Genomic DNA, 27,916 nt, shown 5'->3' on the forward strand with positions numbered 1-27,916 from the left:
CAGAAACAACTACCACTTAAAAACTGCCGCTTCCCCTTGTGAGCATCGTCAATCATCTGATGTAACAGAGCAAGAGCACGTTCCCTTTGACCTTGCCGATGAGTCTCCTTTGATGTTGAAATGATAACCTCAGATAAAATGGCCTGAATGCTTGGAGGTTTATCCTGAAGGAAAATATCGATCACTAAGACTAATTAGCCAAGTAATATTATCCTGCACAGCAATGTCATAACAATATGTCTGACTTTCACCCGGTTCCTCATAAGTGTCATATACCACATCCATTCAGAAAATAAATATACTGAGAAATCAAAGGGAGTTACTCTGTGCAACTTACAGACCCAATAAGACAAGTAAGCACATAAAAGGATATAATGAGAGACATATCAAACAGAGGACAACATAAGCTAATACATCAAAACTGTAGAGCTGCATGCTTTGTTATCGAAATGGGAGATACTTCTCATTGGCTCTTGCAGAGTTCCTTTCATAAGAAATCTGGACAATCTGTCAGTCTATTTGGGGAGAAGTGGACTAGTGCCCCTGTAGAGAGTCTGTGCTTCTGTTCTTTCACGGCCTTTAATAAGGCAGAGGAAATGGCTTTATGGAAAAGTAATGTCTTTGCAGTATGCATTTGGCTGGAGCATAATGCAGGAATCTTTGGGTGGCAATCATAGTGTTTCTTTTGTGTTCTGGTCATAGCATCTCCAGAGGAGTTTCTGTAACTAATCTGCAGAGGAATTGGGAAACTCTTCTCACTAGCTGTTCTTGTTTTCTTTGTCTTCTTTTTGTCTTGGTGTTTTTTCGTACAATGGAGGATATTTTATCCTTGTCATACCAATTTCTCTCTAAATATAACCTCTATGTTTTTTTTAAAAATAAAAGAAGGTATATTAGAAAGAGAAAGAAAACCTACAACGAAAGAGGACAAGAAGTCCACCCCATGAAAATAAAATAAATGCAATGAAAAAAATAAAAATTAATAATAAAATAAAAATTAATAATTAAACAAGGAACCCCCTCTTCAATCCTTTTCCATCATAATTCACCGAACCCTTCAAATTAGCTAACTCCCTTTGACCCATTTTAGCTCTTTTTTTATACCCATCAAAACACACTTTATTTACCTCAGGATCACAAAACTTCAAATCCAATTTATCCATGAGATCTTGATGTCACCCAAGCAAGTAATCAATGTTTTCACAAAGCCAAGCATGAGACAGACAATAGACAATTTTATTTTAACCGAGATGAGTCAGATAAATACTGCATAATGACCAAATGACCTGAGCACTGTAAACGCCATCGCAGTGCCCATAAACGTTCAATAGAATAATACTAGCATTAATCAAAGGCCTTCAAACCACAGTAACATCATGCACCAGAAGCAGATATTGGTGCGGTTATGGGCGTGGGTGTGGGTGTGCGTGCAGGTGGAGGAGTGGGTGTGAGAAGAGGGAGATGCAAAAGAATCCACAGAAATATATATATATATATATATATATATATATATATATTGGAAGCATATTTCCTTAATATAAAAAGAAGTTTTATTGAACTAATATGGAGAAAAAGATATAATGGCAGAGAAGAAGAAGTCCTCACTTGTGAAAACAAAGAAAAATAAAACAAAATCAATTTAATAAAGCCACTCAATATCGGTTGACATATTGATAGCAGCGTCGCTTAAAACAGCCTGCGCTACAAGCCCAAAGAGAAGCCAAATACCTCACCTATCTTAAAGAAGCCGCACTAATAATCTCCTTCATAAAAAAGTTCTAGCATTTATTTCCATACAAACTCCCCATAACACAGCACAAAGAGCACATCCCCACAACCTCCCTTCATCCTTACCTTTACCAAAATCAGTAAAAGACATAGTCAAGAGCTCCTTTCCCGATTTTGGACAAGCCAAATTCCAAAAGAGCAATATAGAAACAAATGAGACGCATCCTTTGAACTACTCCCAAATCCCACAAATAAGACATATCGAGAGACGATGCTTTTTAGAAGGTTTCCTATTCTCCAGAAGATTGTTGGTGTTAACATTATTAAGAGAAGCATATCGGGAGGCAATGCTTTTTACTATGCCACCTACCCTCCAGCGGATTGTTGGTGTCAACTCTCTTAGGTGCCACTAGCCAAGAAAACACCTTTATCTTAGAAGGAATTTTAGTCTCCCCAATAACTCTATAAAGAGGAAACACATTAACATTAATAAGGTGCGAAAAGAAAGATTTGGATCAATAACCCCTTGAAGGATCCAAAGGCCAAACTCTACCATCACTCCTATAGAGATATGGCAACACTCACATATTAATAAAGAAGACAGCTACTCGACCTCTATCATTTAAATATTTCTAGAATGTAAGAAAAGGAATTCCTCTCAAGAAAAAGAGAAGAGGAAATCACATCATTGTGATGAGAAGAAAGACGACACATGCAAGCAAAGGAACACGACAAACCATCCCCCGCCCCCTCCCCCACCCATACATCTTCCCAAAACCTATTATCATTACCTAAACCCAATTGAAACTTTGTTAGAGGAAGAAAAGAAGAATAAACCTGCGAAATGAACCTCCAAGGACTCTCTAAAGAACATCTTACGCCCAATTAGCATCCCACTCATTATGTTGTATGGCACATTTACTTTTTATTACTTTGTTCAAGAGGGAATTCCCCTCCAAGGCCAGCTTCCATAACCATTTAGCCAAAATGGCGGCGTTTTTAGACATGAAATTATCAAAGCCCAACCCTACTCCTTCCTTAGACCTACACGTAACTTCCTTCTTAACCAAATAATATCTCCTCTCCACTACACTTGACCAAAGAAAATCTCTCATCATACTCTCAAGCTTCTGAGCTACCCCTCCTGGAATCCTAAAAAGAAAATATATATATATATATATGCAGAGGAAAAGACAGGCTACCCTCAGCATTCTGATATTGGAAGCATCTATTTAATCACATATAATAAAGACAAATTTTATATTAAATCATTAAATATAAACTAAAATAAAATGTTTCCAAATAAATATGCCTAACACAAACTAAAAAAAATACATAAAATATAGCATTTCACATCGCAAAGCCTAAAAACTTGCAGAACTATATCTTCTATAGAAAAAGAAAATTATTAAAAGAGAATGGAAATACACAGGAGAGGATAAGGTACCCTCCAAAAAGGATAAAATTGGAATTGGAAAGAAAAAAACAAAAAAAAAAAAAACCAAAAGATCTTAAGACGATCCCTCCTAAATACCAGGAAGTACAGCAGAAATTACATTTATACTCCTTCATTAATTAATCCAGATTCCAAAGTAATAAACTCAAAAACCTACAGCCACCAAATGTTTCTCAAAGTTTGTAAAGAGCAAAGTCATGTCTATCATGAAGAGGAGATTCTATCCTGAGGGGAGCAAGATTCAGTAATGATTATAGCAATGTTTTTTGACAGAAAAAAAAAAGAATTTTATTGAAGAGAACAGAAAATACAAGAAGGAGCACAATAAATCCTCCTTCGAGGAGAAGAAAAGCAAAAAGTGAAAACAGAAAAAAACGTCAAAACAGCGCTGCCACCCAATCACGCTGAAAATCAGAAAAAGACAACTCTTTAAAACAACTAGCTGCAAAGGCCAATATGAAATCCTATCCCAGATCATAAAGCAAGACATTCTCTTTCCTAAGATAGTATGGGCATTCTTCTCCAACCAAATGGTCCAATGGACAGAAAAAAACCTGTTCGTCCACAAAGCTGAGACATCTTTACTACGTCCAACACCTTTAAACAAAATAGATAACAACTCCACAACAAACTCTAGACAGATCCAACTCTCTCCAAAACTCCAAATAATTTATTTCATGGTCTCCAGGAAAAAGAACACTGAAGGAACAGACAAGAGGCAGCTTCTGAACTTTCAAACATAATGAAATATACATCTGGGGATAAAGCCTTGAAAGGCCTTATAATCTGCAGCAGATTTTTTAGTCAAGGTCATAAATTTCAATTTCGACTAAAATTTTGTAGCTCCAAAGTGCAGAAAATTCTATGGAAATTTCAGTTTCGATGTCCATGTTGATTTCAATTTGAAGAAACAATGGAAAATAATAGTAAAGCATGGAATTCTTTTATGAGAGTTTAGGAAAGGTTGATAGACAGAATAATGTAAGTTTTACAAATTAAACAAATCTATATTCTGTATGAGGTGCAATAGTTGTAATATAATGTGTATTAAACATGTTCGGTTAATATAAATAAAATACATGAAACAATTAAATATTATTTATTATACAGATAAAGATAATTCATACATGAATGATTAAATAAATGTTGTTGCATGTTCAATCTTTCATATATTTTCAAATGTCCTCGTAATAATCTTGTGTTTCAATGAAATATTAGATAAATTAAGAAAGAAATTTCATCTGGAGAAATTTTTTTCTATAGTTAAATTTGACATATTTGCTAAAATTTCAAGATTTTGATCAGTTTTGCATGATTCTTTGAAATTTCAATGAAAATTATGTTAGAATAATTTAAGAACAATTTTAAAAACCTGTAATTTAAGAACAATTTTAAGAACCTGCAATTTAAGAACAATTTAAGAACAATAATTTCGTGGAAATTTAAGAACAATTTTTTGTGTTAACTCTATTACGGAAAATTTTCCAAATAAATGCCTCAATACTAGAGGGAAGTTTTGCCTGCCGGGTAGTACAATGAAGTGGTAAAGACAGTTTCTTGGATCAAGAATTCAAAAATAGACTTGCAAGAGTACTCCCCAAAATTGTCAAAGAACCTGCAATTGACAGTCACTCATCAAGGAAGGATGATTGTCTTCCAACGAGCACAACAAATACGAAAGCTGCAATACCTCCATATCATTAAGGGATCTGCCAAATGAAAATCCAAAGAAATCTCACCCCCAATGAAATACGAAAAGGAAGAAATAAAATCATGATGCAAAGAAGGAAGCCAAGGCAAATGCGGAAAGGAAGTACAAAGTGAAGCATCACAATGTGTTCTCAAAACTGAATATGATTCTCATTCCCCGCAATAAATTTGGTGGAAGGGGTAAAAAGAGGAAAAATCTGCAAAATACGTTTCCAAGGGCTCACAAAAGGACACCTTAGCCCCATATGATTAGAGCAATGTTCTGTCAAGGTTCCATGCCAGAAGTACGAAATTAAGGTTTCAAAGAAGGAATGTCACCAAATACAGGAAGATTCTATTTACCTGAGTCTAATACAAACTAAGCTCTATAAATCTACTACATGCTTGCACCAACTTTTTAGGTCTTTCTCTTTTCTCTTCTCATACAAACAAAAGATTATTACAAGGGATTTTGAAATTATATGAAAATTGAACTTATAACAACATTTTATTTAACTATTCATGTCAAAATTATCTTTATTTGTACAACAACATTTATTTGATTTATGAAATTCATATATATTAACTAAATATGTTTAATACACATATTATATTACAACTACTATACACAACATAAATGTATTTAATTTGTAATACAGTATCCGTAAAACACTAACATTATTATGTCTATTAACCATTTATAAAGTTTCATAAATGGATCACACTTTATCACTTATTTCCATCGTTTTAACAACTTGAAATCGAAATTTCCGAACTTTTGGAGCTTCAAAATTTTAGGCGAAATCAAAATTTAAGACCTTTCTTAAGACTAAATTTGCAATGAATTATACATTATTAAGAAAGGTAAGCTTGACTTGAAACACCTATGTGAAATACAGACCCATCCACGCATGCAATTTTCTAGAAACACTTGCAACACTTCTGGAAAAGGTTTTACACGCTTTGTGCAAGATTGCTTGCTGTACAAAGTCGTAAGGCTCTTCCTAGGATTTTAGGCAAGGCAACTAACCTGAACAGCAAAGGCTATTTGTAACTTAGCAATGGACCCTCTCTGATGTTCATAGCTTTCATGGGCAAGGGCTTTTATATGCATTTATTTGGAGATTTAGAATCATTATGGATCCCGTTAAGTGCATTAAGGAATCAGTATGTGTATGTACGGGAGAGAGAGAGAGAGAGAGAGAGTGAGAAAGATAAACAACTACGATTCACTAATTAATCAATAAATTCAAAATTAATTGTACAAACCCTAGCTACAACCCAACCCTAAGTAATTATGAATGTTGAAATCCCAAGTATCCTTGACAATATTGAGTAAATTATGAAAGTAGGTAAATGTAGAAAATTGTGTATTATTCTGTAGGGATATTGTTTCCTTGTTTAGAGTCTTTGTTTGTATTATATATTGTAAGATTGGGATGTACATATTTTAAGAATTAAAGAAATATTGAAATTGAATTCCGCTCACATGGTATTAGAGCTAGGGTTTCTCAACCTTAGCTAATGATGGCCAGCAGCACCAACAGAGGGTCAACCTCTTCTGGAAAACCCGACGGCGATTCAAAGGCTACATCCGCTGCGAGTTTGATGGGCTGGACAATACAGCCTTTCCACTCTCAGTGGAGAAATCGAACTGAAAAAACTTCCGTGAATGGGCTCAATCTATAAAATTGGTGATTGAAGGAAAAGGGAAACTAGGTTACCTTACCGACGAACAAAGGAGACCAGACCCTATCGATGTTGTTGCCTTGCAAAAATGGAGTCCGAAAACTCCATGGTCACGGCTTGGCTCGTCAACTCAATGAAGCTGGCGATCGGAAAAATCTACCTATTCTTCCCTACGACGAAGGATGTCTAGGGCGCCGTTCGTGAAACCTACTCAGATGTCGAGAGTTATTTGCAAATCTTCAAAAGCAAAACTCAATTGTGGCAGATGAGGCAAGGCGATAGAGATGTCATGGAGTATTTCATAGAGATGACCCATCTCTGGCAAGAGCTCGATCTGAGCATCGAAGAGGAATGGGAGTGCTCCGGTGACAACATGCGATACAGGAGGAGACTCAAAAACGAACGGGTCTTCGAGTTCTTGGCCGAACTCAACCGAGATCTGGATGACATGCGGGGAAAAATCCTCAGCCGGCGACCTCTACCTTCAACTCGAGAAGTATTCGCCGAGGTAAGGAGGGAGGAGAGTAAAAGACGAGTGATGTTGAGGCGCCAAGGAGATCGTATCAGGCCGAACCTGTCCATCTAAAATCTGAGTACAAATGGGAATGGGCCTAATGTCTTAGCCCTTATACAAAAAGGCCCTGCGGGATCTGGGCAAAGATCACAAAAAGGTAAAATATGGTGCAAGCACTGTCGAAAGCAAGGTCATTCAAAAGATACCTGCTGGGAGATTCATGGAAAGCCTGCAAATTGGAAGCCGAGACAATATCAAAAAAATCGTGGGAATCAGGCTGCTACTGACAGTTCAACTAAAAAATCACAAGGTGAAAAAACCAATAATACCACTCCAAGTTGTGTATTCAGTCCTGAGTAGTTGGATCAGTTATATAAAATGTTCCTCAATTCAAACATCGGGTCAGTCTTCCACTGGTTCTCTAGCTCACCGAGGTAATTTTTTGTCTGCCCTAAATACTATATCCCATTACAAATCACCATGGATAATTGACTCAGGTGCATCTTATCATATGACTGACTCTTATCAATTGTTCTTATCCTATTCACCATATACTGGAAATCTAAAAGTAAAAACTGCAAATGGATCTCTATCACCTATTGCTGGCAAAGGAAGTATTCGCATATCTGACTCAACTTTAAAATCTGTCCAACATGTTCCTAAGCTATCTTGCAACTTGTTATCCATTAGCCAGTTGACAAAAGATTTCAATTGCTCTGCTAAATTTATTTCATCTCATTGTGTTTTCTAGAACCTATCATCGGGGAAGACGATTGGCAGTGCTAAGGCGTGTGAGGCACTCTACTACTTTAAGGAAGCAAATACGAGTGAACAATGTAATACTACAATTAGTGATTCTGCATCTATCTCTAGAGATAGGGAACTTTTGTTATACCATCCTAGGATGGGTCACCCAAATTTTCAATATTTAAGACATTTATTTCCTTCTATTTGTTTAAATAAAACGTCTTCTAATTTTCAATGTGAAGTTTGTGAGTTTGCAAAACACCAATGTAATTCTTTCCCAAATACAAACCATCCCGCCCATTCACTATGATTCACAGTGATTTGTGGGGACCCTCACGCTCCCCCAATTGCACTCATACAAAAAGGTTTGTTACCTTTATTGATGATCATACTCATATTTGTTGGGTCTACTTGTTGAAAGATAAAACTGAAGTCCGGTCTATTTTTGTTAGTTTTCACTCCATGTTTCAAACACAATTTCAAACTCGCATTCAAATTCTACATATTAATAATGGTACAGAATATTTTAATGATATTCTGGCAAATTATCTTCAAGAAAATGGAATTGTACATTAGAGTTCTTGTGTGGATACCCCTCAACAAAATGGGATCGCTGAACAAAAAAACAGACATATACTTGAAGTAGCTCAGGCATTGATGTTAACTACAAATATGAAGAACTATTTTTGGGGCGATGCTATCTTAACAGCTACACATCTCATTAATCGAATGCCGAGTCGAGTTCTTTCCTTTACAACTCCTCTCCAAGAATTCCAGGAATATTTTCCTACCTCTTGACTCCACACCAGTCTTACTCTGAAAATCTTTGGATGAACTACATTTGTTCATGTTCATGCTCACAACCGAGATAAATTGGAATCTCGTGTCGTTAAATGCGTCTTTATTGGTTACTCTCCTACCCAAAAAGGTTACAAATGTTATGACCCAGTCTCCAAAAAAATGTTTGTTAGCCTTGATGTCACTTTTTTTTAAACCACTCCTTATTTCCAGAAGCCCTCTCTTCAGGGGGAGAAGTAGAGTGAAGATCGGTTCTTTCATTTCTTTACTACTGAATCTGCGTCAACTAATGAGTCTCTCATTGCTTCATTCCCTGACTAATCTATTGCGTCTCCCATTGCATGTCCTAACCTACCATATATAAATGATCACTTAAACTCAGGGGAGATGCAAAAAAACAAAAGGAAATACTTGTTTACTCCAGAAAGCCAAAAACAAACCATAGGGAGAATCTCATACCTGAGGCACCAAAAGAATTGGAACCGGTGATAGCTCCGAGCAACCATGAGTTGACGCCTAGTCCTGATCAGGTATCCATGATCATGAGCTTTCTTTTGATAAGTCTACACCTGATGACATAAATTTACCCATTGCAGTCAGAAAACAAACTAGGTCATGTACTCTATATCCCTGGCCAAAATACATGTCCTATAAAACTCTGTCTACAGGGTATCGTACTTTTACCTCTAACCTAGACAGGATAAAAATTCCAAAAGATATTCAGGAAGCTCTGGAAAGTCCTGAATGGAGGGAAGCTGTTATGGAAGAAATGTGGGCTCTCAAAAAAAATGAAACTTGGAATGTTATGAACCTGCCGAGTGGAAAGAAACCAGTCGCCTGCAAATGGGTTTTCACAGTGAAATATAGAGTCAATGGGACAGTTGAATGATATAAAGCCAGACTCGTTGCAAAAGGATTTACACAGACTTACGGCATTGACTACATGGAGATATTTGCACCAGTGGCAAAACTAAACACAGTTCGGGTATTCCTGTCATTAGCAGCTAACTTTGATTTGCCACTACAACAACTAGACATTAAGAATGCATTTCTAAATGGTGAGCTAGAAGAAGAAGTCTACATGACTATACCACCAAGATTCAGTAAGAAAGGTGAAGAAAACAAAGTATGCAAATTCAAGAAGTCCTTGCATGGACTCAAGCAATCCCCCAAAGCATGGTTTGACAGATTTGCAAAGGTAATTAAAAATCAAGGATATCGACGAAGGCAATCAGATCACACTATGTTCTTCAAACAGTTTGAAAATGATAAGAAAACAATTCTGATAGTATATGTTGATGATATAATTCTAATTGGAGATAATACAGTGGAGATGGAAAGATTAAAGAAAGTCTTAGTTGCTGAATTTGAAGTTAAAGACCTAGGACAAATGCGATACTTCTTGGGAATGGAAATTGCTAGATCAAAGAAAGGTATCAGTATCTCTCAGCGAAAGTATATCCTTGATCTTCTAACTGAAACTGGCATGCTTGGATACAAACCTAGTGAAACCCCAATTGAAGCAGTAAAGAGGGTCAAAGAATGTGGAATACTAGTTGAAAGAGAAAGGTATCATAGATTGGTTGGTAAACTAATTTACTTATCGCACACCAGACCCGACATTGCATTCGCGGTAAGTGTTGTGAGTCAACACATGCATTCACCGAAAAAGACTCATCTAGATGTTGTGTATAAGATCCTCAGGTACCTCAAGGGTTCTCCAGGCAAGGGACTCTTCTTTAAAAAAAGCGAAAGCAAGGAAGTGGAAATCTTCACAGATGCGAATTGGGCAGGATCGGCAGAAGACAGAAGATCAAACACTGGATATTGCACCTTTGTATGGGGAAATTTGGTAACTTGGAGGAGTAAAAAACAAAATCTGGTCGCTCAAAGTAGCGCTGAAGCTAAATTAAGAGCAGTTGCACAGGGGATATGTGAAGGATTATGGTACGGAAACTCTTGGAAGAGCTACAGGTTTCGGTGAAATTTCCTATCAAACCTATTGTGACAACAAAGCAGCCATCAACATCTCTCTCAATCCAGTTCAACATGACAGGACTAAACATGTGGAAGTGGATAGACATTTTATCAAAGAGAAGGTTGAAGAAGGAATCATCTGTATAACCTACGTACCTACCAAGGAACAAATTGCAGATATCTTTACTAAAGGGTTAGCACGGCAGAACTTTGACGATTTCATTGGCAAGTTGGATATGATTAATATCTATGATCCAACTTGAGGGGGACTGTTGAAATCCCGAGTATCCTTGTCAATATTGAGTAAATTAGGTAAGTGAGTAAATGTAGAAAATTGTGTATTATTCTGTAGGGAGATTGTTTCCTCGTTTAGAGTCTTTGTTTGTATTATATATTGTAAGATTGGGATGTACATATTTTAAGAATTCAAGAAATATTGAAATTGAATTCCGCTCACAATGAAAATTAGAAGCAACCCTAATAATGCCAAAGACTAAAAAAATCCCACAGTAATAAATATCCTAAATGATACATCACAAAATAACAACGTAATTCCTTTTTTCCCATTCTGCAGCGTATGTGCAGCTCCTTGATGGTTAGCCTCATCAGAAATATACCCATAAAAATCTGAAGAAAATATTCCTAAGACAGCCAAATTCCAAGCAAAACAAAATCTCAGATTCTCAATACAACACTTCAATACCCTTAAAAGCAAGGTCTTAAGTTTCGATTTCAACTGAAATTTCAAAGCTCCCAAAGTACAGAAATTTCAATTTTGATGGTAATTTCGATTTCAATTTGAAAAAAAAATGATGGAAATTAGTATTAAAGCATGGAATTTTTTTATGGAACTTTAGAAATGGCTAATAGACTAATAGACATAACAATGTAAGTTTTGGGACTAATGTACTACAAATTAGTTACATCTATGTTGTGAATGAGGTGAATATAATATGTGTATTAAACATATTAGGTTTAATATAAATGAAATTCATAAATCAATAAAATATTATTTATTATACAAATAAATATAATTTAGACAATAATGGTAAAAAAAATGTTATTGAATGCATAGTTTTAATGTAATTTCAAAAGCCTTTGTAATAATCTTTTCTTTCAATAAAGGAAAAAAAAAAAATTTAGAAATTTCACTTTGTGTCTAGACCTCACATTTGAAACCTACAGAAATTTCATTCTATAGTTAAAATTTTGACAAGATTCACTAAAATTTTGAAATTTCGATAAATTTTGAATGATTCATAGAAATTTAGACAGAAATTGACTGGCATTCGATTTCAAGGTGACAGAAAGCAGAAATTTTGACAGAAATTTCGATAATTTCGTGGAAATTTAAGACCATGCTTAAAAGCAAATCCAAAACAGGCAATCAACAAAGTTAAGATTAAGCTTGATGCAGCCTAACAGAATGCAAGAATGCAAATGAAAGGAAACCAACATTTTTTCTACTTAAAAAAAAAAAGGGGGGGGGTTCTTCAACTACAGAGCAATGCGTCATTGTGGCAATTAACAGAATATAATGAAAAACTATCTACACAAATTCTTCAGGCTATTAAAATGTGGCATTATATGCATACAGAATCTATAGCACGCAAAGGCGATAAAGAGAGAAAAAGGGTGTTAGGGTTTTTCTTCGACTTTATCGAAAGTACATGATGGTCTCTTGCTTTTGCTCCCTTTCTTTCCCGCGAAATCCTTCCAATGTCCATGGATCTGATTGAAGGAAGGTTTGGAGGAGAATCTCCTCAAGTCAGTGCAGCTCAAAAGCAAGACTTCCAATCTGTGTTTCGAAAAGGTTGGGGAAGGGGGTTTTTCATTTGGAGGAGAGATCTTGAGTCAGAAATAGGTGGATCAGGATCAGCCTTTCAGCTGCAAGGTGGGTGTGTGATTTTTGTCCCTTAATTTACAGCTTGGAATGTTTCTCTCACGACAAAACATTTAGTAGATTGCTTTTCTGGGTGGCGAGTAGATCAAATTGCAAGGTAAATTCTTGGAAGTGGGAGTGCAGATGAACAAGAAGAGAAATTCTACATTAATTCCAGGGGGGTTGAAAGGGGAAAATTTGTGCAATTTCATTGAAGCCTAGGAGCCGGTGGGAGGTAAGCAGAAGATCCCTAATCTCAAGGGAGAGGTTGGGAAGGAGTCTGCACAACCAAACAGTCGTCAGAGTTGGAAAGATGCCTTAGTAAGAGAATCACTGCCAAAGGTCCGGCAGGGAAATGTGGCATAGCAGCAACTGTGGAGGCAGAGTGCGACCTCTGGTGAGTATGGTGGTGACAGATGGTCCAATGGACATTCTTCAGCTAGGGTTTGCGACGTGTAGAGGGATGAAAAATGGTTTTCAGAAGTAGTGTTTTGTTTAGGCTTAGGTAGGATCATGGGTGGGAGTTAATAGTGGTTTGGATTGTGGGGTGGTCTTTAATTTCGTTTTTATTTTCTTTGAGGATTCCTTATCTTTAACTACTTGTATCTTCTTTCCCTCTTAATATCTCTACCTTTATTATCTAAAAAAAATTGTGACCGTTTCATGGCTGGTTGAGTGTGTTTCATTTAGCATTTTTAACAACTTTTGGAGGTTACAGATTTGCAGTTGAGGTTTTATAGCACTTTAGATGTTCAGTAAACTTTAACAGTTGCAAATGTTAAATGGTTCCCTTTTTTAGCTGCAGGGTAATTTGTGGTTGGCGGTTGCAAAAAGCTCTTGAAACCCCAACAAACAGATGTTGGCAAAAGCACAAAATTGTAGTTTTTTTATAACCATGACTGCCAAAAGCATCAGCAACAGCAATAGTAAACCACAATAGCAACATTAAATCATAACTGTAATAATAACTGTAAACTACCACAGCGACAGCCAATGGCAGCCACAATACCAAACAGGCCACAAGAATTCCTACTCCAAAAAATCAAAACATCAGAAGTTTACAACATACCTGTTCTAAGAACTCCAAGAGACACTTGAGAAGGCGTCTTGTTACAGAAATTAGCCCTATTTCAAGGATCTGATCCCAGTAAGTGGAACCAGTCTTCGGAGAGCCACCTGGATATATCTCAGATAGCATAATTTGCGCCTGCATAAACCAAACAACCAAATAACCAAATATAACTACAAACATTTACATGAAATCCAGAATTTTTTTTTCCTTTTCTTAAAAAAACCAAGACACTCCTCTAGTCCCACCGTGTACATTCAAATATAAACTGGTACATCTCCAGCAATGAAGCCCAAAGCTAACTAAACAAGAAAGTAGTTGCCATTCTCCTCAATTGCAGAGCTTCGCAGCATACCAGAAGTAAGCTAAATTAGGCTGGATTACAATCATAATTAATTTGAAAAAGTTTTTAACCACATATTAGAAGGACAATTTTCTAACCAAAAGGTTTTCTGCAAATACAGCCAGTCTAATTAACTGAACAATATTCATGGTGAACACAACAATCACAATTATTTTATTTTTTTTATAGAAAAAGAAATTCATTAGATAAAGAAAGAATGTACAAACAGGAGAAAAGACATATCCTTAACGAAATATGAGAATCCAAAGAAAACAAAACGAAAAAAAAAACACAAAAAAAAGAAGTTCAAATCAGCAAGCCCTTAGAAGTGACTTCCAATCCTGCTGAACATCTGTCAACACATTCCCTTAAAATTCCATTGCCCACACACCACAAATAATCCATAAAAAGCACTTTCTCCCACACCAACCAATATGAGATCTTCTTCCCGGAAAAATGCATAGATTATGTTCCTTCCACAAGCCCCATAACACTGCAAATAAAGCACAATTACATAATGCAATACCTTCTTCCTACCAAACCCCACAAAAGATATTGCCAAGAACTCCTCCATTGTTCCCAGACAAACCCAACTTTCTCCAAAATAATAAAATAACGTACTCCAAACCTTCCTTGCAAAATCGAAATGCAACAAAAGATGACAAACAGATTCTGAACAATCCAAACAAAGCATACAAATATCAGGTGATAAAGCCTTTAACAGCCTCCTCATCTACAGCAAGTCATTAGTATTTATTCTATTTAGCACAACCAACCAAAGAAATGCTTTGATTTTGTAGGGGACTTTGACCTTGTAGATTACTTTGTAGAGTGGAAAGGAATGATTAGTAGCAACAAAGAAATCAAAGAAAGATTTACATGAAAAGACTCCCGAGGAATCCAACAACCAAGAACAGCTATCATCCTCGGACGACATCCTACAGTTGCTCAACATGACCAACAAAGAAAATAATTCAATAGTTTCCCTATCATTCAAGGCTCTCCTAAAACAAAAATCCCAAGAAGGTAAAGGACCGCCCGAATCTATGATAAAAGGATAGATGGGATCATTTTACTTGAGCTCAAACGGAATAAGCAAGGAAAAAAGTGGCCAGAACAATATTCCCTAACCACATATTTTCCAAAAACGAATGTTACAACCCTTACCCATCAAAAATTTGGTATGGAGAATAAATAGAGAATAAGCTTTCCATGGGCTTTCCAAAGAACACCTAAAACCTAAATTAGTATCACACCCATTCCCATTAAGACCAAATTTACTTTTGATTACTTTATGCCACAAGGATGAGACCTCTAGTGGGAACTGCCAAAGCCATTTAGCCAAAACAGTCATGTTGTTGGACATCAAATTTCCAAGATTTCAAACCACTCTCTTTCTTAGTCCAACACCCCACTTCCCAATTCACTAAATCATCCTTAAAACCCCTTGAAGGTCACGGGTTTGAGGAGGGGAAAAAGCGTCCATCAAAAATGCAAGGTAGGGCTGCATACTATAGACCCATCATGGTCTGCCCCTTTCCGGGACTCCGCATATGCAAGAGCTTTGTGCACCAAGCAGTCCTTTATCCTTAAAACCCCCTACTCCTGACCACAGAAAATCTCTCATAATTCTCTCAATCTTAATAGCTACTCCCATTGGGATTTTTAAAATAGATAGAAAATACAACAGAATACTAGAAAGACAAGCCTGAATTAGAGTACTCCTCCCTCCCAGAGAAAAAGGCTCCCTTCCACCCATCTAATTGCTTAGACACTCTCCCCACCACTGAATCCCAAAAACTAGCTACTCGAGGATTGCACCCCAAAGGAACCCCTAAATAGGACATCGGCCAACCCAACTCTGCACACCCCACTTCCAAAGCTAGTTCCCTAACACTCTCTATAGGTACATTAAATAGCCACAATATCACTCGTTCCCATATTAATCTTCAACCTTGATACCCTTTCAAAAATTCGAAGAAGCCCAACTATATTTAGAATATAAGGCGTCCTTCAGGAAAAAAATAGTATCATCTACAAACTAAAGGTGAAAAACCATAATCTCCTCCCTACCCACTTTAAGGCCTTTCACTAACCATCTATCCACCGCCTTATCAACCAACCTACTCAAAAAATCCACCACTAGCATAGAAAAAAACGGAGAGAGAAGATCCCCTTGTCTAATCCTCCTCGTGGCCCTAAACCAAGATTTAGGCTCACCATTCACTATCACCACCAGATTCACATTAGACGTACACCCTTTCATCCATTTATGCCATCTTTCTCCAAAACCCTTTCTCACTAAAATCTTATCCAACTTTATCATAAGCTTTTTCAAAATCCACCTTGAAGAAAAGCCCTTTCTTCTTCCTTCTCCTAATATCTTCAACGATTTCATTCACAATCAAAATTGCATACACAATCTATCTTCTCCCAAAAATGCACTTTGAGCCTTAGAGATAGTCCTATCAAGCACCACACACAACCTATTAGCGAGCACTTTAGTGATTATTTTATAAAAACTAGAAACTAAGCTAATCGGTCTATAATCAAAAATCTTAATTGACCTATCTTCCTTAGGCACCAAAGTGATAAAAGCAGAATTAATACTCTTTCAAAGAATCCTATTCCAATAAAATTCATTAAAAACTTTCGTAAGGTTATTCTTCACCACCATCAAACAATCTTGATAAAAACCTAAATTAATATCGTCCAGCCTTGGAGCTCTATCCCTCTCCATCCCAAAAACCACAGCCCTAACTTCCTCTTCCTTAAAAGTCTCTCTAACCAGGTTATTTATCAACAGACAAAGGATCCCACTCTAAATCTTCCACCATTGGTCTGCTCTCATCCTCAGAAAACAGATTATTGTAGAAATATGTGATTTCCGAAGCAATTCTATTAGAGTCAGCGATAACAGCCCCCCCCCCCCCCCCCTCTCCCACCTCCAATTCCCTAATCAAAATCTTTCTCATTTTTCCATTAGCCATCCTTTGAAAAAATTTAGAATTGCAATTTCCGTCTCTAACCCACATAAATTTTGTATTTTGCCTCCAACTTCTCATTTCCTTAAAAATCATGTCTTCCAATTCATTTTTCAAAGAAATTATTTTAGCCTCTTCATCCCTCGAAAGAGTCACTCCTTTATTTTTTGTCTTAACTCTTCCAAATCTCCTATAATAGTTGACATATTAACCCTAATATCTCTAAACACCTACCTTATTACATACTTTCAGTTTATCTTTCAGCCTCTTGAACTTCTTCATAAATCCAAGCCCCTCCTAACCCCTTTCCACATCCTCACTCCACAAATCCCCAACCAAGGATTGGAAAGTGTCATCTTCTAGCCACATATCAAGAGAGTTCCTAAGCAATACCTCCCTACTCAAACACCTTTTCCTAACATCCCCTAACTCCCTAACATTCCAACTAATAATCTTCATATTCTAACACACTTACCCCCTTTCCCTATCACCTTCCTTCCCCATAATTAACGCAAGAAACTAGGTTCTTTAATTCTTTTTCCACCTTTTTTTACCTCTCATAAGTTTTTGAACTCAACCCCAACTTGACCCCAACACCTACAAATTCACTAGCTTTAACCCCATACTCATTTACGTCTATGTAGTCCCTCTCACTAGCCCCTCGGCCAACACCAAAGTTACTTTCCCCATAAGTTCCCTAATTGTGGTATAAAGACTCATCAAGAAAATAGGACTTGACAGGAGTAGGAAGAATACCTTTTCTAGATGCCGAAGAACTCAGATTGCCCAATGAATCCACAGTCCCCTCATCCTTACCTCTCCTGACACCAACAACCACCTTTTGAAGAATAGGCTCAGAAGCAAGGTGCAAGAGCCACTCATCAAACAAAGTTTAATTCTGATCAGACCTATGCTTAACAGAACCTTCTAATCCTTGCCTGATATCATAGGACACTAAAGGCCTCTCTTCCTGTATTTGCTTATGTGTAAGCAATTGTTTCTGACTTAGTAATACCTCTTCCATTATATCATTAAAGCAAAAATCCCCATCAAGTTCTCCCCAATTATCTTCTCCTCCCATATCTATTTCACTTCTTAGCTGATCAACTAATAAGCCAGAATCATACTCACAAAAGCTACTGAGATCATCATCTGCTTCTGAACACCTCTCATCATCATCATCATCTATATGTGAACCTTCATATTCAACAGGAATCGACCCCTTATTACGACTAGGATCAATTTTGAGAAAAATACTGCCCTCCTTCTGCTTAACTGAATTTTGTATATGATCCTCTAAATTACCCCCCTGCAAGAGTGCATCGTTAGACATCTCTACGTACCCTTCGGCTGAAGCAGCCTTCTCCCCCCCCCCCCCGGGTCCCCTTCGGCTGAAGCAGCCTTCTCCCCCCTCCCCCCCGGGTTGTGTCCTTAGGTTGTTTAGTCTTAGCCATAGAAATATCGCCCTTCTGGGAAGACTCCTGAGTATGCATCCTGATCCCTTCTAGCTCTGGGCTTGCTTCTTTAAATACTGTCTCAGTTCTGCCCTCACTGCCTTCCTAACTTTTATCTTTAATGTTCTCTTGGGACTGGGCAAAAACATTAATTAATTTTTCCTTTGGTATAGACCCACCACCTCTTTGGATAGTGTTTGGCCTGCTAACCCCTTTTCCTTTAATTACCCATATAGTGGCTGTAAGAGGCCTGCTGGTTGCTGGCCCAAATTGCCCTCTCCCAGACCCCTTGTTAAATTCAGAAGCAATATTAAACTTTGGTCTGGATAGGGAAGTTACAAAACCTTTCCTGAAGCCATGGGATTCCCTATCAGTCTTTCCTGAATCTATCTTTCTCCTTGTCGACACATCACCAACGACTTCTTCGAATGTTCCCTTCACCAGTTTGCTCAAGCCCCAACTCTGCTACATCGTCAACCTTTCATGTAATCATGTCTTAACATGTTCAAGGAACCACAATCTGAGAACCTAAGAGCAATAAGCTTGTTCTGATGACAAGAAAGCTGCACCTGCATAAAGTGCTTCAAAAAGGTTTCTCCACCCTTCACTGTACTTCCTCTCCAAAACATATAAAATGCTGCATTTTCCTCCTGCGCTCCCCTTTTCTATAAGAAGAAATCTCCCCTTGTCATTGAATTGCAGTTTAATCAAGGCCCTAGTGCCTTCACCTTTTAAGTGTAGGCCTCCTCGATTAAGTTCGTCAACACCTCGGTTCTCTTCACATAATACCCCCAATATCTTCACAATCCAGATAAATTCCTCCTTCTTAAGAAGAATATAAGAAAACTTTCTCCCTAAGAACTCCAAAATCCAAAGATATGAGGGCATAAGGCAATTACCACAGAAGATTTTACGTTCAACCCATACTCCCAAACAACTTCTTGCCTAACAAGCCGCTGGTCCCCCTCATTCTTTCAAAAAATAACAACTCCAATGAAGTCAAGACGAGATAATCAGAACGTACACATCCACCACTTCTGAAAATCAGAATCGCAAACGAGAGTTCTCTACAAGCCGAAAGAAAGTACTTCAATCGCCTTTCACAATCAAAGAATATTTGCCAAAGACTATACTATGTATTTCGACTCAACTGGGATGTTCTGATTGTATGCTCTGAAACAAAAACTATATTGAGATCAGTTTCTGGGAAAAAGAATCCTTGTATGGTCAAACCGGGGTCTCAGAGAAGACAGAATATCAAGGAAGATTCATCTACAATCACTGGTCAGTCTCTGTAGAAGGAAAATCGACTAGCTGGAGAATCGACCGACTATGATAAGAATCAAATGATCACTCTCTGTCGCTGATGGAACTGCTCGAACCCAAAAGCCAAGGATGACTTTCCGTACGCAACACAGGGGTTGTACAAGAAGACAACAAGTCTCACTGATGGATATAGGGTTCAAACTCTCTGAAGGTTCAAGCCAATGATTCAATTCGATTCCAGGTAAAGGTTAGTCGAGAAACTAGGATTCAGGCCAGAAGATAGGGTAGAATGATGTTCAGAGTTGTTCGCCATTCTCACTGTTGCGAAGGGTGTCGCATCACGATGGATGGTTCGTCTCCTAGAGTTCTCTAGGTTTCCTAAGCATGGATAAGAGTAATACACCCCTTAAGTAAGGAAGATCCCTTTCCACCCACTCAAACTCTTAGCAACTCTTTCAAAAACTGGATCCCATGACAAATCAGCAGTCGTCATCAATCACAATTGTCAAAGCAGAGAACACCCACTTAATTTCACCTACATTCACAAGAATGTATATAGAGAATTTCTTAAACAACATGGAGTTTCCTGAATGTCCTCAAATTATTATTTCCCAAAAAGATTTTAAGACAACTTAAATGCAACTTTTTGTATTACTATTCCACCAAGAAACAAAAAATTCAACCAAAAAAATTGGAGGAAAAGTTATTAATAATTCAATGGAACCACTTATGGTTTGAGACACAACCACAAATATTAAGCTTAACAGTGAGGGGGAATTGCCTGACTCAGGAGCTGCTGGGACATACTTGTAGACCTTGCAGAAGTCGCAGCAACATCAATGCAAAGAAGAATCTAGCAGAAAATAAATGTGTCAGCCAAATTCTTCATAACATATAATTGTGTGCACGCGCACATGAGAGAGAGAGAGAGAAGTAGATTTGAAAATACTCCTAGAGAAGAATCGATAGAATGAAGAGTAAACATTTTAGGCACTCACTGCAGACAAAGGGCCCAGCTGAGAGCGTAAAGAGGAAAAATCTAAATTCTGTACAGCAGAAGTCCCATCAGCAGCACGAGAAACCGCATCTTCAACCTGAAAAAGAAATAAAACATATCATCCTATGCACCACACACATCAAACAATAAAGGGTTAAGTAGAATCATAGACTCATCTTGAAAGCACAGCGTATAAAAATTTTGCAGCTAAAAAATGGTCTAATAATATATTTAAAAGCGAAAATGACAAACTCTTGAAAAATAGTACAGCAAAGTAGAACTATTACAGCCAAGGAACAATGTTCTATATGAAACTAATAAATATGGACTTTCACATGGATATAACTTGTAAGAGTTTCATGCTGTATTCAAGAACTAAATAATATTGGAATGCTCAAAATATCCTACTTTATCACTTTTTTTATAAGTTCGTAGTCAAAGGCCTCAATTAACTAGCAGCAAGGGAGTGCAACACATAAAGAAGATCCAAATCATTTACAAGAACTACCCAAAATATGACAATCTGCACATCATGCATAATCTGCCCACTGAACCAAGTAAAGCCTGTAACCATCTGCTTTAAAAGACCATGAAAAAGTTTCCTCTCCCTCCACGCCATGCAAAAATTATGGAGGGAATGTTTCAGCTGCTGACCAACTGTGAAACACCTCTAGCCCCATAACTCTTCTTCCACCGGGCTCGAGGGAACCCACTAAATGTCCACAAGGCCACAATAAAGCAAGCTAAATTATCAAATGACTAGTCTACTCCAAAATGCAACAGAAGATGTTGAACAGTTTTAAGTGCATTCTTGCACAAGTAACACATATTCACCGTAATCTTCCTCCTTGTTTCAAAATCATCTGTGGTCAAAATCTTACCCCATTGTGCCTCCCAAGTAAGAACAAATTTATTAAAAAAATATATATTGAGGGTACATATCTTTCAGACTCCAAATGAAAATTTTCCCAAACCCCCATTATTGATTACCTTTCATCAAAGTGGTAACTGGTAAGACAGCATTAGAACAAACTCCATTGATAAGCCTCCATCTATCCATGGTCTTAAATTTCCACGAAATTAACGAAATTTCCGGTTTCCGTCACCCTCAAAATCGAAATGGCAGTCGATTTCTGTCTTGCATAATTTCCGTCGAAATCTCAACGAATCATCCCAAACTTTATCGAAATCTCGAAATTTCAGCAAAACTTGTCGAAATTTTAACTATACAATAAAATTTCCTTGAAATTCAAATATAAGAGATTTAGGAGTGAAGTGAAATTTCTCTCTTAATTTATTTTATTTATTTTTATCGAAACAAAATATTATTACAAATGATTTTGAAATTATATAAAAAAATAAACTTACAGGCTTACAGCAGCATTTTATTTAACCGTTTATGTCTAAATTATCATTATTTGTATAATAAATAATATTTAAATGATTTATGAATTTCATTTGTATTAGCTGAATATGTTTACTGTACATCATCTTACAAATATGTTTCATATATACATACTATATTACAATTTTTCCACCTCATTGACAACATAGATGTATTTAACTTGTAATATATTAGTCTTAAAACTAACATTATTATGTTTGTCAACAATTTCTAAAGTTTCACAAAGATTTCCATGTTTTACTACTGATTTCCGTTATTTTTTCAAATCGAAATTTCCATCTAAATTTCAGTACTTTTGGAGCTTCGAAATTTGAGTCGAAATGGAAATTTAAAGACCTTGCATCTATCTGAACCATCTCCCACAAATAAACTCCTGAACTACACAATAAGTCAAAGTTAATTCAGAAAGTTTCCATTGTGCAATCCTGATTCCTCATGAACACATCTCAAGCCACCACGACATTTAAGTGACATGCATGGGATCTAAATAAAGCATTTTTTTTCCCTTGTAAGTAAGAAAAATCGATGAAACAACCCTTCAAAGAAAGTCCAACACCACTTATCATGCTATAAAATAACAGATCTCCAATCCTGACATCAAAATGCATATGCATGAAAGAATCATCCCATAACTCCCCAATGTACTTCCAAACTCCAAACTCCCAGTTTACCAAAACTTCCATGAAATTATCATCATTTCCTTTGAAATTTCCATTTTTCACCTCCAATGAAGTTTAAAAATAGGCTCAGTTTCCATCTCTAAGTTATTTCCCTTTAAAATATAACAAAATGTCTAAATTGCAACAAAATTTGTCAAAAAAAAAAAAAAAAAGAATGGAACAAAATTTCCATGGAGTTGAAATTTAAGGTTCAAAAACCTCTAATATAAAAACTCAATACATTACCATTCTTGAAAATCTTGTATGGAAATTTGAAGAGTTTGGTAATTCTTATACAAAAATTTTGAAATTTTTTAAGAATTTCAAAAAAAATTCAATAAATAAATCTACGGAGTTTTAACTATTTGAAGTTTGCATAAAACTTCAATAGTTTTGACAAATATTCCATTGTATTGTAAGCCATACAATCTCAAAGGTGTTTTGAGAAATATTTATTTGTATTGTAAGCCCTACAAAATCATAAAGGTCCTGTCTTTACGTCTTGGTTATTGAAATATTTTTGCATTTGTTTAATAACTAACCTATATGACTTCACCTTCTATTTAATATTTGTTCACGCATATTTTCAATCATTGTTCGGGATTTTTATCAACCAATAGTCTTTACTTCAGCTACATATTTTGCAAAGCTTTTAATTACTAGGAAGTAAATTTATTGGTTTATTTTTTATATTTTTATCTCATTATTCAATTGCATAACAATAGTAAGAAAAAGGTTAAAAAAGAATAAATTGGCCTCACATATTAGACCAATTTACTACAAAATGACTCTTTCTCAAATAAATTTTTTTTTCTTTTTTTATTGAATTAGAAATTTTATCAAGAGAAGAAAGAACATATAAGGATAAGAAATAAAACAAGAAAACAAGCATAAATGATATAACAAATATAAACAAGAAAAATGAAAAAAAATAATAATAATAATAAGCTAACTGTTAGAAGAGAATGTGCCATTTTATAAATTGTGTGGTTTACGTGGAGATATTTTTATCTTTTGGACCTTTTTATTATTAGTTCATTAGTATAAACTATATAAGAGGGCAGAGCTGGAGCTGTACATTTTATTTTTTGTTGTTGTCTTTCTTCTCTTCTTCTCTCCTCCATCTCTAACTTTACAACATGGTACCAGAACATTGATCTTCTCTAAATCTGAGGTATCTGAATTGATTAAAATACTTTTTGTTTTTCTACCCTTCGGCTCTTGTCTTCCCCTAATCAGTTCTCAAACCTGATTTTTTGGTTGATTTGAGAGACATTTAAGAACACTCTTCCCCTTGGTTAGGCACCACAGCATCCTTGGTAGGAATCTATGTGTTTTCATGGTGATTTTATGTCAAGTTGTTTATATTATGCTTCTGAGTATATTTCTGTTTCTGTTCCGCTGTTCCACAGGCTGGTATCAGTTATACTCTGTTCTGGATTACTGATGATGCTTTTTTGATGCTGCATGTGTTCATGATTGATAGCTGGCAATCTGGCTGGTTTCTACTGGTATTCAATGACTATTACCTGCTCTTGCCTGGACTTGCTTCCAGATGCCAACGATAATGCCTACGGCTGCTACCAGGTTGTTTGTTAAGTACCTGCAATGCCTTGCTGTGGTCTCTTCTGCTCTTTGTGGTCAAGTAATTCCTCCTAGAGTATCATAACTTTAGTTCAGTGGTCATAGTTGCCTCTTAAAGTTCTGGATCTTTGAAGTTCTGAAGTGCTGTTCTGTGCTAGTGTGTGCTGCCTGACTTCTTCTCAAGCTGTTTCCTGTAATAATTCAGCCATGGTTAGCACTGCCTCTAACCACGGTAGGGGATGTTTTGGAGGAGGAGGACAAGGTTTTGATGGCGGTCACGACAGCTATATGCATTGGGGAGAGGAGTTCATCATGACACTTCTTGAATTTGCACACACTGTGGCAAAGACAATCATACTCAAGCTGTTGAATCTCCTTCAGGAACTGATTTGAAGCAATAAGTCTCCTGGTGAGGGTGATTCCATGACACTTCAAATGCAACTGGCCACTCCACTAGGGAGTAGAGTACATCATCTACCGCATCCCAAGAGGAGTATAAAAATCCTCTTAGCATGGTCAAGAACTCCAAACACCGTCTTCTACATCCAGTGCTACTGCAGCCTAGGTACAGCCAGGCTTCTTGCCTCTTCATCCTCCTTACCTTGGGTTACTGATTCTAGTGCATCCTCCCATATGACAGGTAGTTCTAGTTTGTTTCAATCCATGAAATCCATTTCTATACACTAAGGTTACTCTTGCTCATAATTCGGTTACACGGCATTCTGGTTGTGGCAATATTCTTTTCATTTCCTTCTATTCATCTTTCCTCGATGTTACATGTGCCTAAATTTCCCTGAAGTTAGAAATGCTTTTCATGATCAGCATAAGCCACCATCATCCAGAGGCATCTACTCCTTGTGGTAAACGAGATGCATGGGTTGGTGCTGTCCTTTTTCTCTGAGTCTTTCCAGGCATGAAAAAACAACCCCATTTGTTTGCAAGCAGCTTCATATGCATGAATATCCTACCGCCCTCAAGAGCAGACCTCAGGAGCCCATAATCAGTCCCCAAGGTACAAACCAAAATGAGACCATTAACTGCAGGAGCCAATGAAGTTCTTCATCATTCATCACCAAGAAAGACATGTGCTTTCTGGCAAATTCAGAGATGCAAACACCCCCATTATCCAGTCTATCAAAATTGAAAACTTTTCTATCTGCCTGAAAAGAATTATGATACCCATCCTTTTCCAAGCCATACCAAGCTGGCATGCTTAACACATTTTCAGTTATTAGATTTCACAAATGGAGAAGAGAAAGGGAGAAAGCTTCTAGAATTTACATTCAAGGACCATCATGATCATGCACAATCAGGCATGTCAGATCTCCCTCCACAATTTTCCACATGCTGTGATTGAGGAGAGGGGCTGGGCTCAGAGGGCGGGATTCTGACCTGCTAGGATCCTCAACAATGTCATTGACCACCAAAACAACATCCAAAATCAGTCATCCATCAACAAAAATAGACTCCAAACGACAAATAGTGGAAGCATCCAAAGCCAACTTATCATAAGAACCAAAGAAATAATCTTATAAAGACCGATGGTCAAACATATAGGTCCAAATCACTCACGTTATTAGAGTGATTCTTTTTGGGCACTAAGTCATAAAAGGAGAATACCTGTCTTCACCAATCACCCCAATATATTAAAATACTCATAACATCTTCAAAATATCAGTCTTAACCACATCCTAACACTTTAGAAGGAAAACAAAAAACCAAAAACCAAAAAACAAAGCCAAATCAAACCATCATGCCAGGAGCTGTATCCCTATCCATACCAAGCACTACTTTCCTAATATCCTCCTTAAAAGACCTTTCTAACCATGGCATATTATCATCTTAGCAACAAGTCCCTCGCACATAGGCCTAAACAAAACCTTGTCGAAATAAGAAGTGCAACAATATCCAGTAGTCTCCATAACAATCACAGTAGGATCCCTTATAATAATCAAATGCATCCACCTAGATTATACAGACAACATATCTTACGCACGTTGATTAGGTGGTAGGATCTTCAAAGCAAAGGTAGCAGGAATTGGAATTTTTTTAAAATTTACCTAAAAAGAAAATAGCACAAGAAAATCAATGACACCTAAAAAATGATTTAACTCCACAAATTGATATGTAGTATCAACCACACGAATTCAAACGATTTAATGAGAACAAATATAAAATCAACAAACTAGGGATGGGGGTGGGGGGGAAGTTGTGTGTGTAAGAGTGTGTGTGTGTGTGTGTGTGTGTGTGCCACATGCAAAATATTAATAAATATAAGGTGACAAGTCCGTAACATACAGATGTTCTTTTAAAGGCACCATCCACCCATTCAGCTAATTCAAGAGTAGCCTTATCTTCTGGAGGTAAGGAAAAACGATGAACAGCCTCTTCTCCAATATCATACTTTGCCCTTTGCATGCAACTGCAGAGTAACAACCCACCCACCCCCATCCATCCAAAAAAAAACATGAGAGAGAGAGAGAAAGAGAAGAAATCAATGTTACTGATGTTATGAAACATTGTTGACAAAGAATTAGAGTAGGGGGGATTTTTTAAAAATCATGTGCCTACAATAACATTAAATTGTATATATTTTATTATATTTGTATTCAGCTTATACATATTGCGTAGATATTCTTAATAAAATGATCATGATTATATAAATTAGCCAAAATTAAAATTCTTTCTCTGACAAACACAGGCTCACAAAAATATCAAATGGCATGATTATATTAGCTAATTCAGTACTTCACACTTCCATACATTCTATCTCATATATATGTACACACATGCACACACCAATGCAGAGGGCCAAAATGCTTCCAGGGCTGATTAAAATCCACCAAAATTATAGTACGCTATGGTGCTGCTCTCTCGTGAAAAACCCTCTCTCCACGCATCTCACTGGTGCTTGAAATCAAGTTGGTAGTACAAAATGATGGTGGGGTTTTGTTCAATACAGATACAAGGGAAGTCCTTCGATCTGAGATTGGATAAGATAGGGAAGGTTGGAGCTCAATTTATCCTTGAGAAGAACCATGAGTGCAATCAGTGGGTATCAGCTGAGGCTACATGGTTTTCTCACAGATTCTAGTCACACAAAGGTAGGTTGTGCAAGGGTTTTGGCAGAGTCCGAGTGGGGCAGGGAAGGTCATGGAAAAAGGGCATGGATGGAGGGGTAAAAAGTATTCCATTTTTGTTCCTGAAGGACTGAAAGGGGATGGATGGTCTTGATTAGGGGATGCATTCATTGCTTTGGAGAGTTCTTGTCAGTCTGGATCTAATACAGCAGGTAACAAGACAAATGATAATTGTTCATGGAGTCAGATTGTATCAGGCAGCGCAAGAGATGATGGAGGTCACTCAACCCCTAAGAACGTGCAGGAGGGGGTCTGCGCTCGCTGCGGGGGAAGAATGAACGATAAGTTCATTTTGTCAGCTTCACACAACCAAGTAACACCGGCAAAGGTATCACTTCTGGCTGAGCAGCTGCGATCAGAGGCAGCTAGGGTTTCCTGCATGGGTGATGGGTTGACAAAGATTGAGTGGGCTGGGCATGGTCTTGACTATTAATATAGATTTGGGCCAGCTGTTAGAGAATAATAAAACTCTTTTAAACTCTTTGCTGGACTTGCAGATGAAGGAGGCCCAATAGCAGTCTTATCATTTAACACT

The 27,916-nt window shown here is 37.0% G+C and overlaps 1 protein-coding gene across 2 annotated transcripts in view; it reads right to left on the reverse strand.

Annotated features, from left to right (window-relative positions):
* LOC131151883 (uncharacterized) overlaps positions 1 to 27,916 on the reverse strand; it is a 150,314-nt gene that overhangs the window by 72,356 nt on the left and 50,042 nt on the right. For both annotated transcript variants that reach the window (XR_009135793.1, XM_058103345.1), the window contains exons 9-13: positions 26,540 to 26,663; positions 20,595 to 20,690; positions 20,378 to 20,449; positions 13,550 to 13,687; positions 14 to 164 (exon numbers count right to left, since the gene is read on the reverse strand). Coding sequence is in view for 1 of the 2 variants with exons in the window: in XM_058103345.1 (XP_057959328.1) it covers positions 14 to 164; positions 13,550 to 13,687; positions 20,378 to 20,449; positions 20,595 to 20,690; positions 26,540 to 26,663 (581 nt within the window). In the remaining variant the exon portion in view is untranslated. The remainder of the gene's footprint in view (positions 1 to 13; positions 165 to 13,549; positions 13,688 to 20,377; positions 20,450 to 20,594; positions 20,691 to 26,539; positions 26,664 to 27,916) is intronic.

This window comes from Malania oleifera, chromosome 3 (genome assembly GCF_029873635.1).
Source record: "Malania oleifera isolate guangnan ecotype guangnan chromosome 3, ASM2987363v1, whole genome shotgun sequence".
NCBI lineage: Eukaryota > Viridiplantae > Streptophyta > Magnoliopsida > Santalales > Ximeniaceae > Malania > Malania oleifera.